The sequence below is a fragment of the Oryctolagus cuniculus genome, chromosome 17, assembly GCF_964237555.1.
Source record: "Oryctolagus cuniculus chromosome 17, mOryCun1.1, whole genome shotgun sequence".
Classification (NCBI taxonomy): Eukaryota; Metazoa; Chordata; class Mammalia; order Lagomorpha; family Leporidae; genus Oryctolagus; species Oryctolagus cuniculus.
In genome coordinates this window covers 12,306,222-12,329,073 of record NC_091448.1, presented here as the reverse complement: position 1 = coordinate 12,329,073, position 22,852 = coordinate 12,306,222, and the positions used below count along the sequence as shown (strand labels likewise).

Here is a 22,852-nt window from a genome sequence, read left to right as displayed (position 1 = left end):
TTCTTTTCATTTTCCAATCATCACTTATTCTAGCATATTTACTGATTTTCACAATGCACCATAAAATAATTTTATATTTTTTGAGAAACCATTTATGAGATTAACTGAGAGAGACTTGCAAAAATATTGTGCTCATATAAAAATTGTGTTTTTACTCAGAACAATACAGTATGCTAATACATTTTAAATTTATTTGCAGATTTTAGAAAGAAAGAATAATGAAATAGAAGAATTGAAAACTTTATACAAAAAGAAGCAAAATGAAACTGAGGAGACAATTAGAAAGCTTGAAAAGAAAGGTGATGTTGTGTTATTAAATAAATCTTTTAATAACATTTGCATTTTATTTTTGGTGACTGACAAAAGTAAAATATAATGCCCTGCCTTTCGTAGAGTGAGATGATAATGTTTCTGTGGGCTTCCGTCAATAGATGGATTTGTGTGAGCTCTGGATGACTGGTAAAAGTGTGTGTGTGTGTGTGTGTGGAGCCACAGTGGCAGTGAGGTGGAGGCAGTAGTTGGTTTGGAAACATGGAACTGTCGATCCTGAGCGTCTGTCCTCCTTGGAGTAGAGCTGCCTTAGATAACGTGAGTGCAGTAAAAAAATTAGGAATTACTGGCTTTCATGAAGAATTCAAAGGGAATTACTCCTTTCATCTGGTAAAATTTACTGCATTAAGTGCGTGCTTTATGGCTTATAGGATATGCCACTATTGTGATTGACAGAAAAAACTTGTCAAGTATTTGCCATCCGTACTGTCATTAAGAAGGAAAAGAAAGCATGCAAGTGTTACATTGATGATTTTGGTTCAAAACATCTAAATCAACAGGAGGTCATTGAAAATATTTTTTGTAGAAAAGATCTATTGTAAGATTTTGTAAAGTTGAGTAAGATTTGACTAGTTGGAGAGAAGTGTTCCAGGACCTGTGATAGGAATGCTATGAAGATGCTAAGTTGTGGAAAGGCTACTGTGAAACTGTTTAGCTAGTATGCATTCCCTAAACATGAAGAGATAGATCTAAGGAGATTGAGATGGCTGACTTGGGGCTAGATTAATCACGACCTTTAACTTCAGATTTAGAAGTTTGAACTTTATTCTTTTGGTGCTGGGAAGGGAGCCAAAGGAGGTTTTTGAGATGTGAATTTTTTTAAAGATTTATTTATTTATTTGGAAATCAGAGTTATATATATAGAGAGAGATCATGAGCTCCTCCATCTGCTGGTTCACTCCCTAGATGGCCACAATGGCCAGGACTGGGCCAGGCCGAAGCCAGGAACCAGCAGCTTCTTCTAGGTCTCCTGCATGGGTGGTAGGAGTCCAAACACTTCTGCCATCTTCTGCTGCCTTTTCCAGGCCATTGGCAGGGAGCTGGATCGGAGGCAGCCAGGGCTTGGGCCAGTGCCCATGTGGGGACTCTGACATCACAGGTGGCAGTTTTACCCAGCGTGCCGCAGCGGCAGCCCCTGAGATGTGAATTTCAGGAGGAATAGCCTGGTGGGCAGGTGTGTTGAACATAAGTGAGGCCAGTTCCTACTTTGTTACGGTAGTCAGAGGTAGAATAGAGTGATAGAACAGTCCACTGATAGAAAACATAGCTCTGATTCCAGTTCTGCTATTCTGTGTCTGATATATGACATCGGGAAGCCTCTGGGCCTTGATTTTCTCCTCACAAACGGTGACCTTGGGATAAGTACATGAACTTCGCTCTGACTGAAAGATGGTAGGCTTCTGTGCTACCCTAAGCTGTACTTAAGGTGATAAAGACCCAGAATATCTGAGGGGTTGCAGTGGAAGTAGTGAGAAGAGAGCTGACAGAAAAATTTTGCATGGAGTCAAGGCTTGGTGAGTGGTAAGAACGAGGCAGTGGGTAAGAGGAGAAGAGGAAGGAAGGTTTTCATGTAGGGGTTCCCAGGTGGAGCGTGCTGTTGCTCTCTCAAATCACCCAACCCGAATGACTGCATGAATGGAAATGTTTTGACAGTTTAGGATGGCAATTACATGTATAAATAAACCAGTGAAATGAATGTTTTTAGATTCCTTTTCAGTCTTAAATTTTGGTGAAAGTAATTAAAAATTTATTCAGGTTCTTTCTCCAAATGTTATCACTTGCTACAAAAATATTTATTTAAATTTATTTCCAGATTTCTTTCTTACTCTCATTCAAGCCAGCCAATTCAAACACGTGTCGCTCCCCGTCTTCGTGGAGGAACGACACAGGACCCTGCTCTGTTCTTTTGTCTGCTCGGCCCTCCCCGGGTTTGCTGCTGGTTCTTCCCGGGTTGGCTACTGTCCCTTCCACCTCCGTGGAAGGGCGGTTCCCCCTGCCACATTCCCCACTTCCGCAGGGGAGCGGCACACCGCTGGCCGGCTCTCTCGGAGGCTGCACAGGTGTTCCCCTTAGATGTTCCCCTTAGATGTTCCTGGTGCATGCCGTCTCTCTCCTCCTTTATAGTCCTCCTCCACCAATCCTAACTCGGCTGCCCACACGCCGAGTACGCTGCTCTCCTCCAATCAGGAGCAAGTCCTACAGTTTATTGGCTGAACTGGAGGCAGCTGTGTAGAAGCTGTTTTCTTCTCTCCCAGCGCCATATTGTGGGAGAGCAGATGCATAGAATAAGTCTTAATTCCAGTAACTTAGTCCAGTCCGGATTGCTCCCCACAACACGTAAGGTTTAAAAATACTAAAGTTTTAAAGCTGATGTTTCTTTTTTTAATTTTTATTTATTTATTTATTTGACAGAATTAGATAGTGAGAGAGAGAGACAGAGAGAAAGGTTCACCCCCCAAATGGCCGCTATGGCTGGCGCTGTGCCGATTAGGAGCCAGAACCCAGGTGCTTCCTCCTGGTCTCTCATGCTGGTGCAGGGCCCAAGCACTTGGGCCATCCTGCACTGCCCTCCCGGGCCACAGCAGAGAGCTGGACTGGAAGAGGAGCAACTGGGACTAGAACCCGGCATCCCATGGCTCTGCAAGGTGGAGGATTAACCAAGTGAGCCATGGCCCCGGGCTCCCCAAAACTGATGTTTCTTAAAGCTTTTCCTTTTTGTTATTTCTTTTATTTTTATTTTTTTACTCTTTTTTCTTTTAATTTTTAATTATTTTTAACAGTTTCCATGTGACTTGTAGATTAAATTCCAAGAACATAATGATATTCCCTTCCTTCCTCCTTCCTTTCCCACCCCTCCCAGCCTTATTCTTTCTCCCTTTCTGCCTTTTTTTTTTAGTTTTTGAGATAGCATATTTTAAATTTACATGACAATAAAAAGGCTTAATAAGAAGTTTAAAATAAAGAGCAAAAATACTCTTGTTTAGTGGGTATACAGACAGCAGCTATAAACAATCATTGAATGGAAAAATGACCATTTCACAGTAAATTTTAGTGTAATCACAAATTGTTAAAACTATAATAGAATAACATTCTTAACCATTGATTTGACAAAGATGTAAGAAAGTTTTTACAAAACTATATTTGCAGCAGTACTGGGTCACACAGATATTTCCTTTTCCCTTTTTTTTTTTTTTTTTAACTTTTAGCTCCCACATATAAGGGAGAAAATGTGGTGTTTGTCTTTCTGGGTCCAGCTTATCTCTCTCAACATGGTGTCCTCCAGTTGTGTCCATTTTGCTGCAAATGGTGGAATTTCATTCTTTCGGATAGCTGAATAATAATATTTATTTCATTTTGCATGAAAGGCAGATACACACACACACATATGGAGAGAGAGAGCGCGCGCAATGGAGAGATCTTGCACTGGTTAACTCCCCAAATGCCTGCAGGAGCTGTAGCGGGCCTGGCTGAAATCTGGAGCCAGGGTACTCCATCGCAGTCTCCCACGTGGGTAATAGGAACCCAACTACTTGAGCCGTCAACTGCTGCACATTAGCCTGATGTGCCCATTAGTGTGAAGCTGGAATAGGAAGCAAAGCTGGGACTCCCAGCCCTCTGGTAGGGGAGCAGGCATCCCAAGTAGCGTCTTAACTGCTTTGCCAGCTGCCCGTGCCTTTTAAGATTTGATAATGCAGCCAAATCTTAATTTAATTTTGGAATTGTAAAGTAAAATGTGTTAAACATGTTAAAGAAAAGGTTAACTTGGATTCTTCTCCTTCCTTTATTTGTTACGTAGCTAAGATATGAATGAAAGAAATTTCTAGGGAAATGCTTATGAAAATTTTGCTATCTTGAAGTAACTGAATAAAAACATTCAGTTAACCAGGAAAATAATATTAAATTTAAGTAAAATACAGCTTAATTTATTTTATTATCCAAATAACTTGAATTTATTACGCAAATTTTCACTTAAATCAGTGACAGTTCAAGTAAATTTTTAATGAATATTTATTTATTTATTTGAAATGTAGAGTTCTAGAGAGAGAGAGCAGCTGGGACTTATGGGATGCCAGCACTGCAGACAGCGGCCTCCAATTTAAGTAAATTTAAAGATAGGAGTATAGATGATTTATAAATAAAATAGTTTATATAATTTTAACATTTTGATTTAGTCACATAATGTTGAAAACCATTTAAAAGTGTCTAGGAGCAGCTATATGGAAAGAAGATAATTTTTTTGTTCATTGGGCACATGTCTTTTTGAGCTCTTGCTTGTGTGAGACTGTTATGCTCTGTGGGTGAAAAGTTGAAATGTCTTTCTACTCAGAGAATATGGTCTTTGTCTTATTAAGGAGGAAATAGGAAAATGAATCCCTATAATGTAATATGCGGTTTAATGAACAAATGTGCAAAGTTTCATGGGAATAAAGAGGAGTTTCTTTGTGTGGTTGGGAGGGGAGGAGTCTGGTTGAAGAACTGCCTGTAGAGAAGGTGATACTTGGATTGAGACTCAGGATGGCAGGGGCTAGGGCGCACGTTCCACATCTGCATCGTGGATGATCCCATTCAGGCAGTAGATGTGGTATTGGGCTGTTTCTGATTACTATAATGATATAGCTGAGGCAGGCTGCCCTATAAATAAAAGCAGTTTATTTAGTTCAACTTCATAGGCCTAAAATACAAGCAAACAGCATAGCATCAGCCCTGGTGATTGGCTGCATAACCTCGTGGCTCATGGTGCCACGGTGGGAGCAGGTGCATGAGTGAGAGATGGCCTGGTGAGAGTGGGAAGCCAGAGACTGGGGTCCCACAGTCCCTTCTGAGGACACCCTTCCAGTTCACCTTCCACTAGATCTTGTGAAAGTTTCCACCACCTCCGTGAAGGTCAAGCCTGCCACATGAAGCTTTAAGGGACAAATAACATCCAAACCACAGCACGCAGGGTCTGTGAAATAGTATATCCTCAGTACTCTACACAGGCATCAACTATAGATGTGCCAAGAGATGTGGGGGGAATGGTTGGGCCTGGAGGAGTGTTTTGTGAGAGGCATTTTACCCCTGTGTGTTTAGGTGAGGAGAACTGTGCAGGGATTCCAAGGCAGGGGGTACTGTGCTATTGAAAGGCCTTTTCAAAACAACAGAGGACCCAGCCAAGGGGAACAGCACTAGAGGCCACACGCTGTGAAAAGGGCCTAGGGAGTGAAAAGGCCCTTCCTGGTGGTGGGAATGGAGAAGTCAGCAAAGTAGAAGAGATATTTCAGAAGAGGGAATTAAGAGGACATAGTGAAAATTAAATTAAATATTACTTGGTGCATCCTATTTTACGTCATCAAACTCTTATGTGGTAAACATAATTGGTTTAACTATATTTTTATCATTTTTGACAGTTCAGATCCTTATACGTGACTGTCAAGTTATTAGAGAGACTAAAGAAAACCAGATTGCAGAGCTAAAAAAGATATGTGAACAGAGTACAGAATCTCTAAAAAATGATTGGGAAAAGAAGGTAAGCTACTTTAAGTAGTATAGAAAATATAAAAGTTTGTGTTGCTAAGTAACATTTTTAATTATAAAAATAATGGTTTCACAGAATGTACAAAAAAGTATGAAAAAATAAAATGAAAATAACAAAATTCTAGACTTATTCTTTAGAAATAACTACTGTTCATATATATTTTCTTCTAGAAGTCTATGACCTAAAACTAGTTATTATTTAGAAAATATACTTTTGACTAATTTTTCCATGTAATCCCTATTCTGGAATTTTTGCCATAGCCAATACATTTTAAGCAAAATTGTTATGAAACTAACAATAGGACAGTTTTTAGAACTAAATCCTTTTAATCCTGGATTTGGGTCATTTAGCATTTCTTCCATGAAATTTCAGATAATATGATATAGCGTAGACTAGAATTCATTGTACAAACTTGTATCTGATATAAGCAATATCACTAGAATTTGGATCTTTTTTTTTTTTTTTTTTTGACATGCAGAGTGAGACAGTGAGAGAAAGACAGAGAGAAAGGTCGTCCTTCCATTGATTCACCCCCTAAATGTCCGCCACGACCAGCGTGCTGCACTGATCTGAAGCCAGGAGCCAGGTGCTTTCTCCTGGTCTCCCATGCGGGTGCAGGGCCCAAGCACTTGGGCCATCCTCCACTGCCTTCCTGGGCCACAGCAGAGAGCTGGACTGGAAGAGGAGCAACCGGGACAGAATCCGGCGCCCCGACTGGGACCGAGGGTGCCAGCGCCGCAGGCAGAGGATTAGCCTAGTGAGCTGCAGCACTGCCTGGATCATTCTTATATGCATATGAAGGAGCACTGAGATTTAGGTGCTGTGTGGCTACGTTCTTCTACTACCCAAGTAACTCACTTTTGAATACTAGATATGACACCAGCTTCAAATGTATGTTCTAGCAAAAAAGTACAAGTTTGGAATCAGAGATTTGTGGACCTCTTAAAAAATAGTCAAAAGTGGGCCGGTGCCATGGCTTACTTGGCTAATCCTCCACCTGCGGTGCTGGCACCCTGGGTTCTGGGGGTTCTGGTCCCAGTTGGGGCGCCGGTTGCTAGTCCTGGTTGCTCCTCTTCCAGTCCAGCTCTCTGCTGTGGCCCGGGAGGGCAGCGGAGGATGGCCCAAGTGCTTGGGTCCCTGCACCCACAAGAGAGACTGGGGAGGGGAGTACCCGGCTCCTGGCTTCGGATCCGCGCAGTGCCGGCAGTAGCGGCCATTGGGGGAGTTAACCAACGGAAAGAAGACCTTTGTCTTTGTCTCTCTCTCACTGTCTGTAACTCTCTCTCTCTCTCTCTCTCTCTCTCTCTCACTCTCACTGTCTAACTCTGCCTGGCCAAAAAAAAAAAAAAAAAAAAAATATCGTCAAAAGTGCATGTTAAATTTGTGAACCCAAGAGTCCTGTATATGGCTGATACGGAGTCATCCTTTCGTCTGTTCAGTTAGAAGCTTGAAGAGAAGTTCTTGGGCCCCTTGCCAGTACCATTACCAGAATCATTGCCCGTATTCTGCCTCTGGTTTCTAGGGTCTCTGATTTCACTGTTCGTGCAGATATCTTCTAGTAAGAGTCTATACCGTCTGTCATATCCGTATCCCTCTTCCCTGTTCATGGACAGTGCATTAAATGTATGATCAGGACAGTGTGGGCCCCCATTTGCCCTGCCTCTTGAGTGGCCCTGGCGTTGAATGTAGGGAATGTGAGTTCACTAGAAGTAAGATGCTCACAGGGTTGGGAGCGCAGATTTTCAGTCCCCTTTGGAAGCTGTCCATTAACCCTGTCTTGCCTGCATTTGTCTTTGCTTTTTTTTTTTTTTAATAAAACAATTTACATCAACATGTTAAAGCTTTATCCGTTTAAACTGTATACATAATAACCTTTATCAGTAAAGACCCATGTACATGATGCAAATAGTATCAAGTGCTCCTCAGCCACCCTGCTCATTCTGTGTTTGATTTGTAAGTGTGGTGTTGCTGTCAGCTCCATGTATAGATGATGAGGTGGTAAAGGTAGCTTCTTACTGGGGGTTTCCGTAGAGCATTTTCACATTGCTGTTGTACAGCATCTAATCTAAATGAGTAATGCAGGATGATAATATTACTAATCCATGACAGTATTTGGATGTTGATGTGTCTGGATTTGAGACCAGTGCTCCTGCTTTCTAGCTGAGGTTCTGTGTTATCTGTCTGATTGCCTGAGGCAGATCCTCCCCTCCAATATTTGCTTATCCATAAGATTTTCAATCCAAGAATGTTAAAAAAAAACCACATTTCTTAATTATGTTCTTTGTATGGTATCTTTACCTTAAATGTTTATTTGTAGATTTTATATCTTTTGTGGTTCAGTTCACCATATATAGAGAAATACAAGAAAACATTTCTTTTCTGAATTGCAAAATAGTCTATACTTTAGTGAAAGAATCCGCTCTTGATTTCATCGTGTAGCTCCACAGTGCAGTAGCAGAAATGGAAAAGGAAAAGTTTGATCTTCAAAAGCAACACACTGAAAATATTCAAGAATTGCTTGAGGACACAAATGTGCGTCTGAATAAAATGGAGGGTGAATACATGGCACAAACACAGTCTACAGTAAGTGAGTTTTTTCTTCTCTCTGTGACATTTTTAGAAACCATCTTCTTTAATTTCCGTGTGCTCATGCCTCTGTGAAGTGCATATAAATAAGTGTGCTACAGAATTAAAAGGAGACACTTTCTCTTCGAACTTGGAACAGATTTCTGAGTGACAATGGACAGCCCCTTGAAGTTTGCTGGGGGATTTGGCTCTGCATTGTTTGATGCCACCTCCTTTTTAAACCCTCAGAACTTTTCTTCTTGTTGCTTATTTTTTCATTGACTTTCAAAGGTAATTTTTCTTTTTTCTTTTTGTATCATTTTTTAAACTGAAGACTTCATTGATTTTTCTGAAAATATTTAATGCTAGTGAAGGATATCAAACAGGGAGAGCCTCGGTGGGACCACTGACACATTTTCTTAGCAGATCATCTTCACGGAGGGGCAAGACGCAGACGTCACCTGGGTGAAACCAGAAAGTTCCTTTTGGAAAGGCTGCGGAAGGAGATCATATGGTCAGTCAAGCAACACAGCAGAGACACCGAGGCCTTCTCCCATGCGAGCCGGAGGGGCCTCTGCAAACGCCTCCTCTCTGCGCCCGCGGCTGCGGAGTGCAGATCTGAGGAATGAGCATTTTCGGCCTTTGAAAGCCTGGACCAGCCCTGTAGTGGCTTCCCTGCCTGTGAGTCAGAGCCCCTCACAGCCAGTGCAAGTGGGCCTCCCCCGTCTTGTCACTCACTCATAATAGGACCTCCCAGAGGTCAGCGTCAGGGACTCAGTGTAATTTTCCCTCCTCTTCTGTAGGTGGTAGAAACGCCCCACAACACACCTTTCTAAAATGACAAAATAACAAAAACAACCAATTGTTACATCCTCTCGTCCATTTCTTGGAGCATGGGCTATCTTCATCCACTCAGCAGAAGGTGCGAGTTTGTTTTCTGGGGCGAATTAAACAGTGTCAGCATGGGATTTTTTTTTTTTTTTTTTTTTTTTTTTTTTTTTTGGACAGATAGCGAGAGAGGGAGACAGAGAAAGTTCTTCCTTCTGTTGGTTTACCCCCCAAATGGCCGATATGTCCGGCGCTGCTCCGGTCCAAAGCTAGGAGCCAGGTGCTTCCTCCTGGTTTCCCATGTGAGTGCAGGGGCCCAAGGGCTTAGGCTATCCTTCACTGCCTTCCCGGGCCACAGCAGAGAGCTGGACTGGAAGAGGAGCAACTGGGACTAGAACCCGGCGCCCATTTGGGATGCCTGCACCACAGGCAGAGGATTAACCAAGAGAGCCATGGCGCCGGCCCCTCAGCATGGGATTTTTACCACAGCAGTTCTGCAGTGTGGTGAACTAATTCCTGGGAGTCCATGAGACCCTTGAGAATCCCTTGTGTCCAGACTGCAAACTGACACCCCCTCCCCGCCCTGTTCCAAAGAAAAAAACAAACAAAATAAAAATCAAAGTAATTTATAAAGGAAAAAATATTAGGCCGGCGCCGCGGCTCAATAGGCTAATCCTCTGCCTAGCGGCGCCGGCACACCTGGTTCTAGTCCCGGTCGGGGCGCCGGATTCTGTCCCAGTTGCCCCTCTTCCAGGCCAGCTCTCTGCTGTGGCCAGGGAGTACAGTGGAGGATGGCCCAAGTGCTTGGGCCCTGCACCCCATGGGAGACCAGGAGAAGCACCTGGCTCCTGCCTTCGGATCAGCGCGGTGCGCCGGCAGCAGCGCGCCAGCCGCGATGGCCATTGGAGGGTGAACCAATGGCAAAGGAAGACCTTTCTCTCTCTCTCTCTCTCTCTCTCTCACTGTCCACTCTGCCTGTCAAAAAAAAAAAAAAAAGGAAAAAATATTAGTATGCCTTCAGATTTCTTTATCTCAATACTCAATATTCAGTTCCAGAAGACAGTGAACCTAGCCCTAAAAAATAGACCTTAGGAAAAAATGTGACCCCCTACATGGTTTTTAAATGAAAAGGACAAGAATGGTTTTTAATGTCACCAAATCTGTGATTAATATGACTGTCACTTTGTCTTTTGGTATGGGCTTTTGGGCATTATTTTGAATCCTTTATATCTGACTTAAAAATTTTTTTTTAATTCTGAGAATTAAAAAATTTAATTCTGAGAAATGTATTTATGGTCATTATTTCATTAAAAAGATCTATCCTTGCCACCTCTTAGGTCTTTCTTAACGTTTCCTTATCTCCTTGTATTTTCATTCTATCCTGTTATCACAACCTATGTTCTTTTTTTTTTTTAAGATTTATTTTATTTACTTGAGAGGCTGAGTTAGAGCTGTTGTGATCACTTGGCTCATTCCCCAGACGGTCAGAACAGCTGGGGCTGGGCCAGGCTGAATCCAGGAGCCAGGAGCTCCATCTAGGTTTCCCACCTGGATGTAGGGGCCCAAGCACTAGGGCATCCTGTGCATCCCTGTGCATTAGCAAGGAATTGGATTGGAAGCTGAGCAGCTGGGACTGGAACTGGTGCCCATAAGAGATGCTGGCATTGCAGGTGGAAGCTTAATTTGTTATGCTACAATGCTGGCCCTCAATCCATATTCTTTAGTGGATTTTCTCTGGCTTGTTGGATCTATTTTTTTATTTCCACTGTTATTTTTTCTCTTAACCAGTATTTTCATCTGATTCTTTGATTAAATTTTGTTATTTTGCCTGTTAATATTATTCTTTATCTTCTTAAGTTTACTTATTAGGCTTATTTAAAATTCTTTGTCCATCTGTTCTGATAATTCACCTTCAGGATAAAATATATTAAGTTATAATTAACTTTATAATAAAATGCAATGTATTATGAACTATAATCTGTAGAATATTGTTTATATACACATAAGTATTGCTGACATTTTTTCATGTAATTTTCTGTGGGTGCCTAGTTATTTTGGATTGTGAATTCATGCTGCTTTGGGTTTATTAGTTGCTTCTACATGTTTTAAGGAAATGCTGGCAGGCTGAGTCCTCGTGTTAGATTTTTAGAATTCCTTCAAGTAGTGAGGACAAACCTCAGGGTAGAGACTCCCAAAATCATGGGAACACTGTTGAACTCCCACTGAAAATTTCCCATTTTCAGTAGGCAAATTTTGCTGATGATAAGGGAAACATGACTTTGGAGAGAGACACTCTCCCTGTATTGGAGGTAGAGAGATGATTTTTTTCTTGTTTTATTGAGGGCAAGAGAGATGTAGACAGGAAAGAGAGTGGTTTACTCCCTGAATGCCCACCGTGGATAGGGTCAGAGCTGGGAGCTGGGAATCAATGCAGGTCCAGTGGGTGGCAGAGACCCAATTGCCCGGCCATCACTGCTGCTTCCCAGGATCTGCATTGGCAGAAGACTGGAGTTGGTATTGACTCCAGGCATCCAAACGAGATGTGAGACACAGGTACCTCAGCTACTAGGCTAAACATCCACTGTCTGTCTTACTAATTTTAATCTTTTATATGTATGAGGGAAATAGTTCATGAGAAATGTGTCTGATGAAAAAAACTATGCATGAGCTTCAATTTTTTTGCATTAAAATCAGCTCATACTAGCTTGTTATAATACATCCAAACAAGATCTAATTTGAGGCTCTCAGGCAGTTAAGACATCAGTTTGAAAAGAGCCCCTATTACAGAAACATGAATTCTGCTAATTTGAAGAAAAAAATTACATTTATGGTGAAGCTTGACTAGATGAATGGTGAAGTCACTGATACTTTATGAAAAGTTTATGAGGCCAATGCCCCAAATAAGTTAGCAGCTTACAAATGAATAACCGATTTTAAGAAACAGATGACGTGATGATGAGATTGAAGCCTGTAATGGCAGCAGTCCCCATGGATCTTCAAGGAAAGCATTAATCCTGTTCATGTCCTAAGTGAAGAAGACCAATGGCTGATAGCAGAGAGAGCGGCCAACACCACAGACTTCCCAGCTGGTTCAGTGTACACAGTCCTAACCAAAGAATCAGGTGGAGCAGACTTTCTTCTCAGTGGGCGCCAAAATGGCTGTACAGGCTCAGCTGCACACAGGAACAGAAGTCTCTGTGGAAGTTTGAAACAAAGGGGAAGAAGACCCTGAAGCATTTTTTGAATAAAGAAACATGGCTCTGCTGCTATATCCTGAAGACAAAGCACGATCTAAATGGTGGCTGCCAAGAGGTGGAAATGATCCAGTCAAAGAAGTGGATCAGTCAGGAGCAAAGGGTGTGCTGGCAGTCTTTTGGGATGCTCAGGGCATTTTGCTTTTTGACTTTTTGGAGGAAAGCAGATATTGCCTGCTTCTCATGAGAGTGTTTTGAGAAGGTTAGCCAAAGCTTAGCAAAAAAAAAAAAAAAAAAAAAAAAAGTGCCTGGGAAACCTCAGCAGAGCCCTTCTCTGCCTTGACAGTGTTCCTGCCATTCCTCTTATCAAAAGAAGACAGTTTCGCAAGAGTTTGGATGGGAAGTCAGTGGGCATCCACTTGATGGTTCTCTTTTGGCTCCTTCTGACTTCTTTTTTGTTTCCTAGCCTTCAGTTAACAATCAAAAATAGATTGCATTAATATGGTTAAATTCCCAAGACCCTCAGTTCTTTAGGGATGGACGAAATGGATGATATTGTTGCTTACAAAACAAAAAAAACTTGATGGAGATTGTGTTGAGAAATAAGGTTTATATTTATATATTTTTTCATTCAACAGTTTATTAAAATTTATGTATGCAAATGATGGCGATAGATTCTTTAAAAAATTTAGAAATTATGAGATGGGAAGCATGCTAATTTTCTGGAATTCAGCTTTCCTAAAGCCAATTAGCTAAAGGTTTATATTTTAAATTTTTGTCTTTTAATTAACATTTTTCCATGAACTTGTTGGAATTCTTTTATATATAGCAAATATTTTACTATAATTTATTGTACATTGACTAGAATTCACAGAAAAGGTTAGATAATGGTAACAATAGTGGTTTTATTCTTTTTTATTTTTTTGACAGGCAGAGTTGGACAGTGAGAGAGAGAGAGAGAGAGAGAGAGAGAGAGAGAGAAAGGTCTTCTTTTTTCCATTGGTTCACTTCCCAGATGGCTGCTACGGCCGGCGCGCTGCGCCCATCCAAAGCCAGGAGCCAGGTGCCTTCTCCTGGTCTCCCATGTGGGTGCAGGGCCCAAGCACTTGGGCCATCCTCCACTGCACTCCCAGGCCACAGCAGAGAGCTGGACTGGAAGAGGAGCAACTGGGACAGAATCCGGTGCCCTGACTGGGACTAGAACGGGGTGCCGGCACCGCAGGCTGAGGATTAGCCCAGTGAGCCACGGCGCCAGCCAACAATAGTGGTTTTAAAACTAAAGGTTTTTCTTTTTGCAAAAGACAGATATGCTGGGGCTGGTGTTGTGGCATAGAGAGTTAAGCTGCCTCCTGCAACACCTACATCCCATCTGGGGACTGGTTCAAGTCCTGGGTGCTCCACTTCTGATCCAGCTGCCTATTAATGCACCTGGGAAAGCAGTGGAAAATGGCCCAAGTGCTTGAGTTCCTGCCACCCACGTGGGAGACCTGAAAGAAGCTCCTGGCTCCTGGCTTTGGTCTGGCCCAGTTCTGGCAAGCGTGACCATTTGGGGAATGAACCAGTGGATGGAAGATCTCTTTTCTCTCTCTGACTCTCCCTCTTGTCTCTATAACTCTGCCTTTCAAATAAATAAAAATAAATTTTAAAAAAGATATGCTTATTATTGATAATTTAGAGAAGTTTATGTCCACATAATAAAATTACTATATGTGAGTACCCATTCTTTCACATTGTCAGTCCAGTGCTGGGTATTTCAGCACTGTCAGTCTGACTGATGTGTTGGTTTCTTAGGGCTGCCATCACACATTACGAGAAACTGAGTAACTCAGAACAACAGAAATGTATTGTCTCATAGTTCTGAAGGACAGACGTGCATGCTCAAGGTTCTACAAGGTACCTGTTCTCAGAAGGCCCTAGCAGAAGAGGAAGATTGTTCCCTGCCTCTACCCAGCTTCTAGGGACGACAGGCCACCCTGGGTGTTCCTGGGCTGATGGCTGCAGCACTTTATTCTTGTACTTCTTCCATAATCTGGTGTTCTCCTTGTGTGTCATTGTGTTCTGGTGCCTTCGTATGATTTTTAAAAAATTTTATTTACTTATTTGAAAGGTAGAGCTACAGAGAGAGGGAAACAGAGAAAGGTCTTCTATCTGCTGGTTCACTCCCCAAATGGCCGCAGCTTTCAGAGCTGTGCTGATCCGAAGTCAGGAGCCAGGAACTTCTTCCAGGTCTCCCACATGGGTGCAGGGGCCCAAGGACTTGGACCATCTTCTACTGCTTTCCCAGGCCATAGTAGAGAGCAAGATTGGAAGAAGAGCAGCTGAGATTTGAACCGGTGCCCATATGGGATGCTGGCACCTCATGTGGGGGATTAGCCTACTATGCTACATCTCTGGCCCTGTGGCCTTCTTATAAGGGCAACAGTCAATGGATTTTTAAGGCCCATCCTAATCCAGTTTCACCTCATGTTAGTTAACTTGATTACATATGCAAACATCCTGTTTCAATCCAAATAAGGTCACATTCACAAGTACTCCCTGGTTTAGCTTCATCATATCCTTTTGGGAGACATAATTCACCCACAATAGGTAAAGTACCCTATTTTTGTTTTAATTATGTTATTTAAAAGTGAGAACATTGAAAATTAAGTCACTGGATTCAAAAGAAGAAAAGGTTAATATGCACATGCTAGATCTTTGTTTTCTGTATTTTTGTAGCCACTAGGTTGCAAATTTGGTACTTATCTTTACTAATTAACCAAAACAGTATGGGTGCTTTTTCTGGGTGTGGGGCCACATTTTAAGAAACTCATTTATGAATTCATCTAAAATTAAAATAAAATTATTACATGTGAACATAGTGACAATTTTAAACTGAAGTAGTTCTATAAAACTATAGTTTACAAAAGAACAGCAATTTAGTGAGCAGTGTGCTGTTGCTTTACGTTTTTGTAAATCTTTTTAACTTCTGTCTTAGTGGATAGCAGCTGAGTTCTCATCCCTGTTTTTGCTTTTATTCTGTTGTGCCATCATATGTCAAGTAGTGTTTGGAAAACTTCACTGTACACTTGTGAGAAAATGGTAGTGAGAAAGACAAATAATGTCTTGGTAGTATTAATAAACTTTGTGTGCATCCACTTAGATTCTGGGGATAAAGAGTTTTTTGGCTTTGATAATTTCTTCTCTAGCTATTGGCTTTCAAATTCTATTTTGCCCCTGATTCACAGTAAGAAATAATTTTTATCAATTTGTGGACCAGATAAGTTTCATCTTTACTACTGGCTGCTCTCTCTGCAGTTGATCTCAGCCAAAAGGCTAACACAGTATGGCCATTCTTTTCTACATGCTCTGTTATTTTTATTGTATTTAATTACATTTTAAAATTGTGAATTGTAATTTTCAACTTGATTTCACATGGGTTGAGACCTATAGTTTGAAAATCACTACTATAGAGAGAATGTAATTCAAGAGTATAAATTCTGTGGCTGTAGCACACTTTCCAGCGTGGTAATGTGTTTTCACTCAACTGAGTCTGAGTGTCATCTCTCCACCTCCTTACCAACACTCAGACTTAATTTTTGAATTTATATTTCCCTGATGGATAGGTTTTTTGTTTCTTGGTCATTTTAAGAAATATTTATTTATTTATTTACTTACTTACTTACTTACTTGAATGGCAGAGTGACAGAGAGAGAGAGAGAGAGAGAGGGAGGGAGGGAGAGAGACCGAGATCTTCCATCTGCTGGTTCACTCCCCAAATGGCTGCAACAGCCAGGGCTGGGCCGGCCCAAAGCCAGTAGTTAGGAATTCTGTCCTGTTCTCCCTCATGGGTGGTAGGGGCCCAAGCATCTGGGCCATCCTCTGCTGCCTTTCCTGGCACATTAGCAGGGAGCTGGATCAGAAGCAGAGTAACCAGAACTCAAACCAGCACTCCATATGAGATGCCAGCATCACAGGGAGCAGCTTAACACGCTGTGCCACTTTTACTTCACTGTTCATCCCCTTTGTATATTTTCCAGTTGCTATTTATCTTTTTTCCCATTTCACTTGACTTTAGGTATGTCATCTGTGTAGAATTCAAATCCATTGTTAGGTTTTTTGAGGTCCTCATTGTTTTTGTTTATTATATGGTAAAATATACATAAAACAAAGTTGGAATTTTAACTATTTTAAATGCATAGTTTAGTGGCCTTCAGTGTATGTACATTATTGTAGTCCTATCACCACCTTCCATCTCTACATGTTTTCATATTCCCCCACTGAAACTCTGTACTGATTGGGCAGTAGCCCCAAGTTCATCTGCTGTATCTAGAGGATTATGAATGTGACTGCTCTCCATGCTAAGATAAGGTAAGAGATCCTATGGCATTTGTTCTTTAGTGAGTGGTTTATTTCACTTGGCATAATATCTGCACAATTCATCCATGTTCTAGCGTGTCAAAATTTCTTTTTAAATGCTGAATAATATTCCATTCTATACCAATACACGTTTTATTTATTTATCCATCCATTGTTAGATGGATTGTGTTTACCTTTTGGCCATCATGACTAATGCAGCTATTAACATATGAGAGGTACACAAATACCTCTGATATTTGTAGCCATAGACAAAAATAAGAAATCTGAAATACATTTTCATCATCTTAACATCCTAAATTTTATAAAGTGTATTAAATAATAATTTTAAAGTTTTAATTCCTAAAGTATGTGATTTCTTAAAATGTTTCCTATATTGATACAGTATTGATGTATTTTCTTAACTATGTGATATTTAGAGAAATATTTTTCACAGTGGAATTTTTCTTTTTGTAAGTTTGAGAAATAAAAGTGATACATTGGAGCCAAGAGGTCACTGTCAGAGGAACTTTCATTCTATTTTAATGAAAGTTGAATTTAAAATTAGCATTCAGACCTTGTCATAGATAATAATAGTAGACAGAGAGAAGAATGGACAGAGTCTGTCAGCAGGATTACATTTAAGAATCATCAAAACTAGACAGCGCTCAGTGAGCAGCTTCTGATTTAATAATTAAACAGGGGAGATTTCAAGGCATGGCTTGAGATGAAAGATGAGACTGTCACTGAGAATTAGTTTTTCTGTTTTGTTGTCTTTCAGGCCTTTTCCTTTTTTGTTGAGTCTTGTTTTGTTTCATTGCCATTTATTGTAAGCAGACATGTGGATTAGTTGACTTATGTCTCTTGGTATTGGCAGGGATTTTCCTAGTAAAACTCAGTGAAAATGTGTAACCATGGACTTTTAAGACAAATATTGGAACTTGTAAATATAAACATTATAGTAAAATTTATTAGCTTCTTGGGATGAGGCTATAAAATTAAGATTGTTGATAGGAGAGTTGTGGATGACTTTGTGAGATTAACGCATTTGTTCGTGGGATTGTGGATATTTTTCTGTGCTATGGACTCTGCTGACAATCTGATGAAGTCTGTATAGTCCTCAGAACAGTATTTTTTTTTAATTTTTTTAATTTAATTTTTTTTTCACAGGCAGAGTGGACAGTGAGAGAGAGAGACAGAGAGAAAGGTCTTCCTTTTTGCCGTTGGTTCACCCTCCAATGGCCACTGCGGCCAGCGCGCTGCGGCCGGTGCACCATGCTGATCCGAAGGCAGGAGCCAGGTACTTCTCCTGGTCTCCCATGGGGTGCAGGGCCCAAGCACTTGGGCCATCCTCCACTGCACTCCCTGGCCATAGCAGAGAGCTGGCCTGGAAGAGGGGCAACCGGGACAGAATCCGGCGCCCCAACCGGGACTAGAACCAGGTGTGTGCTGGCGCCGCAAGGTGGAGGATTAGCCTAGTGAGCCACGGCGCCAGCTCTCAGAACAGTATTTTTACACTTAATCAAACAAGAGTATAAAGCAAAATTATGTTGTCAAAATATTAATAAGCCAAGTTACTACAAAGTATTATATATGCTTCTAAAGTAATACAAAAATGACAAAATATACAGGTATGCCTGATTACAATTTCTGAATTATGATGAAGGTAAACAATATTTAATGGTTGGCCAACAAATTATAAAAATATCTGTGATTCTGTTAATGACAGATATTGCTATTACTATCTTGGTTTGATGACAACATTTATGATAGAAGAAAAATACAAAGTTTCAATTAGGATAGTAAGAATAAAGATGACTCTTTTTTTTCCCTTATATTTAAGTTCACTGACACTATGAATTCTATTTGTGAATTCATGTATGGAAGGTTAAGATAGGTTAAGTATCCATACCTTAAAGAGGACCAAAACCTTGAGACACTTTAAATATTTGCAATTAACTGTTTTTATAGTGACATATGATAATAATGGGATAATTTATCTATCCCTGACATATCTAGACTATTATTCTTAGTCTCTATCAGTATCTCTTCTCAACCCCTTCATGATTATAAAGGATAAGCCCCAAAATATCACATTTATTAATTATTAATAAAAGGGCCATTTAAAAATAGGATTTATTTTTAGCACAGTTTTCGATTACTTGGATTATTATTTAGAGAATGCAAAAAGGTAGTAAAGTGAGTTTCTATATACCTCATTCCCAGTTTCTCCTATTATTAACATCTTATTTTAGTATACGTGTAAAAATAAATTAATCAATATTGATGTATTGATATTAGATGGTGTCCATAGTTATTCAGATTTCTGAAGTTTTTACCTGATATTTGTTTTCTAGGGTATCTTACAGGATAGATTTAGTTTTTAAATCTCCATAAGCTTCTGATGGTTGTGATAAGACTGTCCTTTTTCATGACTTTAACAGTTTTGACGTACTGGTCAGGAATATTGTAAAATGTCCCTCTAGTGGAAATTGCCTTACATTTTTCTCATGACGAGACTGGAGTTGTAGGTTTAGGGAGGAAGATCACACAGGTAAAGTACCTTCCCATCATATCATTCCAAGAGTTCCTGCTGTTATCATGACTTATCAGCATCTGTATTAGTCTTGTTCATCTTTTTGTGATTTTTGTTAGCTTTCTTCATTGCAGTTATCCCGCAACTTTCCCTACCGCACTCTTCGGAAGGAAGTTACTGTTTGCAGCCCACATTTAAAAATTTATTATGTATATATATATATAATTCAAATTTATTATTTTATTTGAAAGAAAGAGAGAGAAGGACAGACAGGCATACCTTCTGTCTGCTTGCTCACTCCCCAAATGGCTGCAACAGCCTGGGATAGGTCTGGCAGAAGCCACGAACCAGGAACTTCATTTGGGTCTCTCATGTAGGTGACAGGGACCCAGGTTTTTAGGCCATCACCTGCTGCTTCCTCAAGTGCATTAGCAGGAAGCTGATCAGAAAGCAGGGAAGCCAGGACTGGAACCAACACTCTGGTATGGGGTGCTGGTCCTACAAGTACTGGTTTGACCTGCTGTACCACAGAGCCAGCACCTACAGCCCATATTTCAGAAGTGGGAAGTACTTTTATTTAGAACTTCTTTTGTCTCTTTGATCACTTTTATAGTTTTATGTATATAGATCCTGAACGTATTTCATTAGAATTCTTCCTAGCATTTCATTCATTGGGGTACTATTATTTATAATACTGTGTTTTCTATTCTCAAATTCCAATTGCTAGTACTTAAGAAAACAATAGCCTTTTCCATGCTAACCTCTTACCCTACAACTTTGCTATAATGATTTATTAGTTCCATGGAAGATTAACATACGCACCTCAGGACTGAGTAGTTTCACTACAAGCTTTATAATAAAAAGGAATCTGTGCATATATGTGCCTTAAAATAAGTATGAGTTTCCTAAGAGGCAACACTGAAAACAGTCCATCAATAGGTGGATGAATTCTTTTAGATATATTTCACAATGAAATGCTCTGTACAGTCTTGAAAAAGATTATAAAGTACTTTTACACCCCATGACATAGATGAATCTCACAGAACTACAAAATACATGAGGCTACCCTTGGATAGAGAGTGATTAATAGGTTTCAGAGAGCGTTGTAAATACTGATTCTTGGGTCTTTTCAATTTATAAAAAAAAGAAATCAAAATATATACTTGAGATTTGTGTCCATTTTTGAGTGCATGTGCTATTCCTATAAGAAGTTTATGAAATAAGATAAATTGTTTTACTTATTTTGCCATGGTGGCTGATTTATGGACTCCAAGTCATTGCTTAATACTACTTCTTTTTAATTTTTGACTCCTACAGCTTTCATACTATGTTTGTATGTAAAACTCCAGCATTTGTATTTCCTGAACTGATCTCTTACATTGATAAAAGTTGTGTAACTAGAAGCTCATGGGCTATTTTACATTTCCTGAGAATTAACTTGCTGAAAACCATGTCTCCAGTACTTCATACCAAAATAATAACCTCAAAGTTTCTCTGAATTCCCAATTGATATTTCCATTCTTTTGGCACAGTAGGTTTTGAACTTGGAAGATTTATGACTTTTGCCGCTTATTTCCCTTAGTGAATACTTTAACGAATCCTTCTGTTTCTTTCTCTGAGAATTTCCCTGCATATACTCTTTTCCTTCTGTTGCCACAGCTACCAGTTGAGTTGAGGCCATTGTTGCCTCATTGCTGGACTTGTTCAGGAACTTGCCAGTTGCTCTCCTTGCTTGCGGTGCAATTTTTCCTATTTTCCCATGACCAAGAATTCAACAAGTCAGATTCCTAAACTAATGCCTGTTATAATTTCTTCTTGTAATTCATGTGGATTCAAGAAGTCCAGTCCAGTCTTTGGGATGCCATCTTTGAGTACCCATGGTGGGAAGATAGGCTGTGCACCCAAGGTAATCTGTTATCATTCCCTTTATAGTTATTTGCTTCTTCCCTGATCTTGTCATGTGCTGATGAATTCCCCACTGTTCTGTCTTCTGCAGCCTGCAAAATATGATTCTGTATTAGCATGCTTTTTCTTGAATGCATTTTTAAAAATATTTATTTATTTATTTGAAATTCAGAGCCAGAGAGCGAGAGAGAGCGAATGAGCAAGAGAGCTTCAGTCTGCTTGTTCACTCTCCAAATGTCCACAATGGCCAGGGCTGGGCTGGGCTGAAGTCAGGAAGCTTCTTCTACATCTCCCACATGGGTCCAGGGGCCCAAGCACTTGGGCCATCCTCCACTGCCCTCGTAGGCACATTAATAAGGAACTGGATGAAAAGTAGAACAGCTAGGACGCAAACCAGAGCCCATATGGGACGCCAGCAGCACAATCGGCTGCGTACCTTACCAACGCCACAGCACTGGGCTGCTGAGTACTTTCTAGAGTGATTTTGAGGCTTCCCCTATTTTGTATCTGCTCCACCCTTTGTATTCAATACTAGAAAAGATTATCTTTTCCAAATATTGTTGTCCTTAAGGGACTTCATACATGCAAATATACATACATGCGTACATGTATGTGTGTGTATGCTTTCTCTTGACATTGTTTTAAATTTCTTTGATTAAATTTGTTCCTAGAATTGTGTATAAAATAAATAAAATGAAAAACTGGCATCACATATTTTGCTTTTTAAATCAGAAAGTTAGTACCAGTATTTGTGAAAGTATTCCATCAATAAATACCAATCTTAATTGTAAGTGCTTTTTTCCTGTCCTGTGACTCTTACTTGTATTATCAGAAATCTTGCCCGTTTCCAACAGTTACAGCTTGGCAGGTGCTTGGTATTTGAAGAATTAGTGTCAGAATCCTGCTTTTTTTTTTTTTAACCTGCTTGTACCTTACCTAGTTTCTTTTGCTGTTTTTCTTACTGCTCCCTTTTCTTGTCTTTCCAACAAGATTTATTGCTGTCCTGATTTTCTAATTCTGAATATTTTTCTTGATTTTCAGATTTTATCTTCCCACCAGTGACTGTTCTATTTGGCACAGCCCCAGAACTTCCTAGTCTTGGCAGTTGTCATCAATAGTTTTAACTAGACTTGTTTTGCCTACTTGATGGGCCCCAGATATAGAGTAATCAGTTGTGTGCATGTGAGTGTGCATGTGTGCTATATATTATGTAGCACACAAGCACATATTTGTACTGTTATTTTACATGTACATTACTGTGTGTATTATACATGTACATTCTTCAAATTATTGCTATGAGGCTCTCAGGAAAAATGCCGTTGACAAGCTGGTAAAGTCTGGTATTAAATGTGTTGCAATTAGGATAGAAATCATATATGTAAACTTTTTTGAGAAGTAGTGATGAACCTGAGTAGTGTGCTGAAGGCCTTGATTCTGGGGCCTATTCTTTTCATTTCTGTTGTTGATGAAGTAGTTGGTAATGTACATTTCACACTTATACTAGAAGAATTATAGAAATTACAGAAAGATAAGCATAATCTTATATAGTCAGAAAAATCACTCATTGGAAATCATGCTAAAATTCAAAATGAACAGATTAATTTGCTCAAATGAAGTAAAGGTCATAGGTAAATATTATAGAACAAG

General features: G+C 40.1%; 1 protein-coding gene across 28 annotated transcripts in view; it reads left to right on the top strand.

Annotated features, from left to right (window-relative positions):
• The window catches only part of CEP112 (centrosomal protein 112), a 521,685-nt gene that overhangs the window by 112,047 nt on the left and 386,786 nt on the right, over nucleotides 1–22,852 (top strand). For 27 of the 28 annotated variants that reach the window (XM_051825862.2, XM_070060425.1, XM_070060419.1 and 24 more), the window contains 3 exons: nucleotides 200–299; nucleotides 5,718–5,836; nucleotides 8,285–8,428. In XM_051825862.2, the coding sequence (XP_051681822.2) occupies nucleotides 200–299; nucleotides 5,718–5,836; nucleotides 8,285–8,428 (363 nt within the window). The remainder of the gene's footprint in view (nucleotides 1–199; nucleotides 300–5,717; nucleotides 5,837–8,284; nucleotides 8,429–22,852) is intronic. The other variant, XM_051825866.2, reaches the window with a different exon arrangement.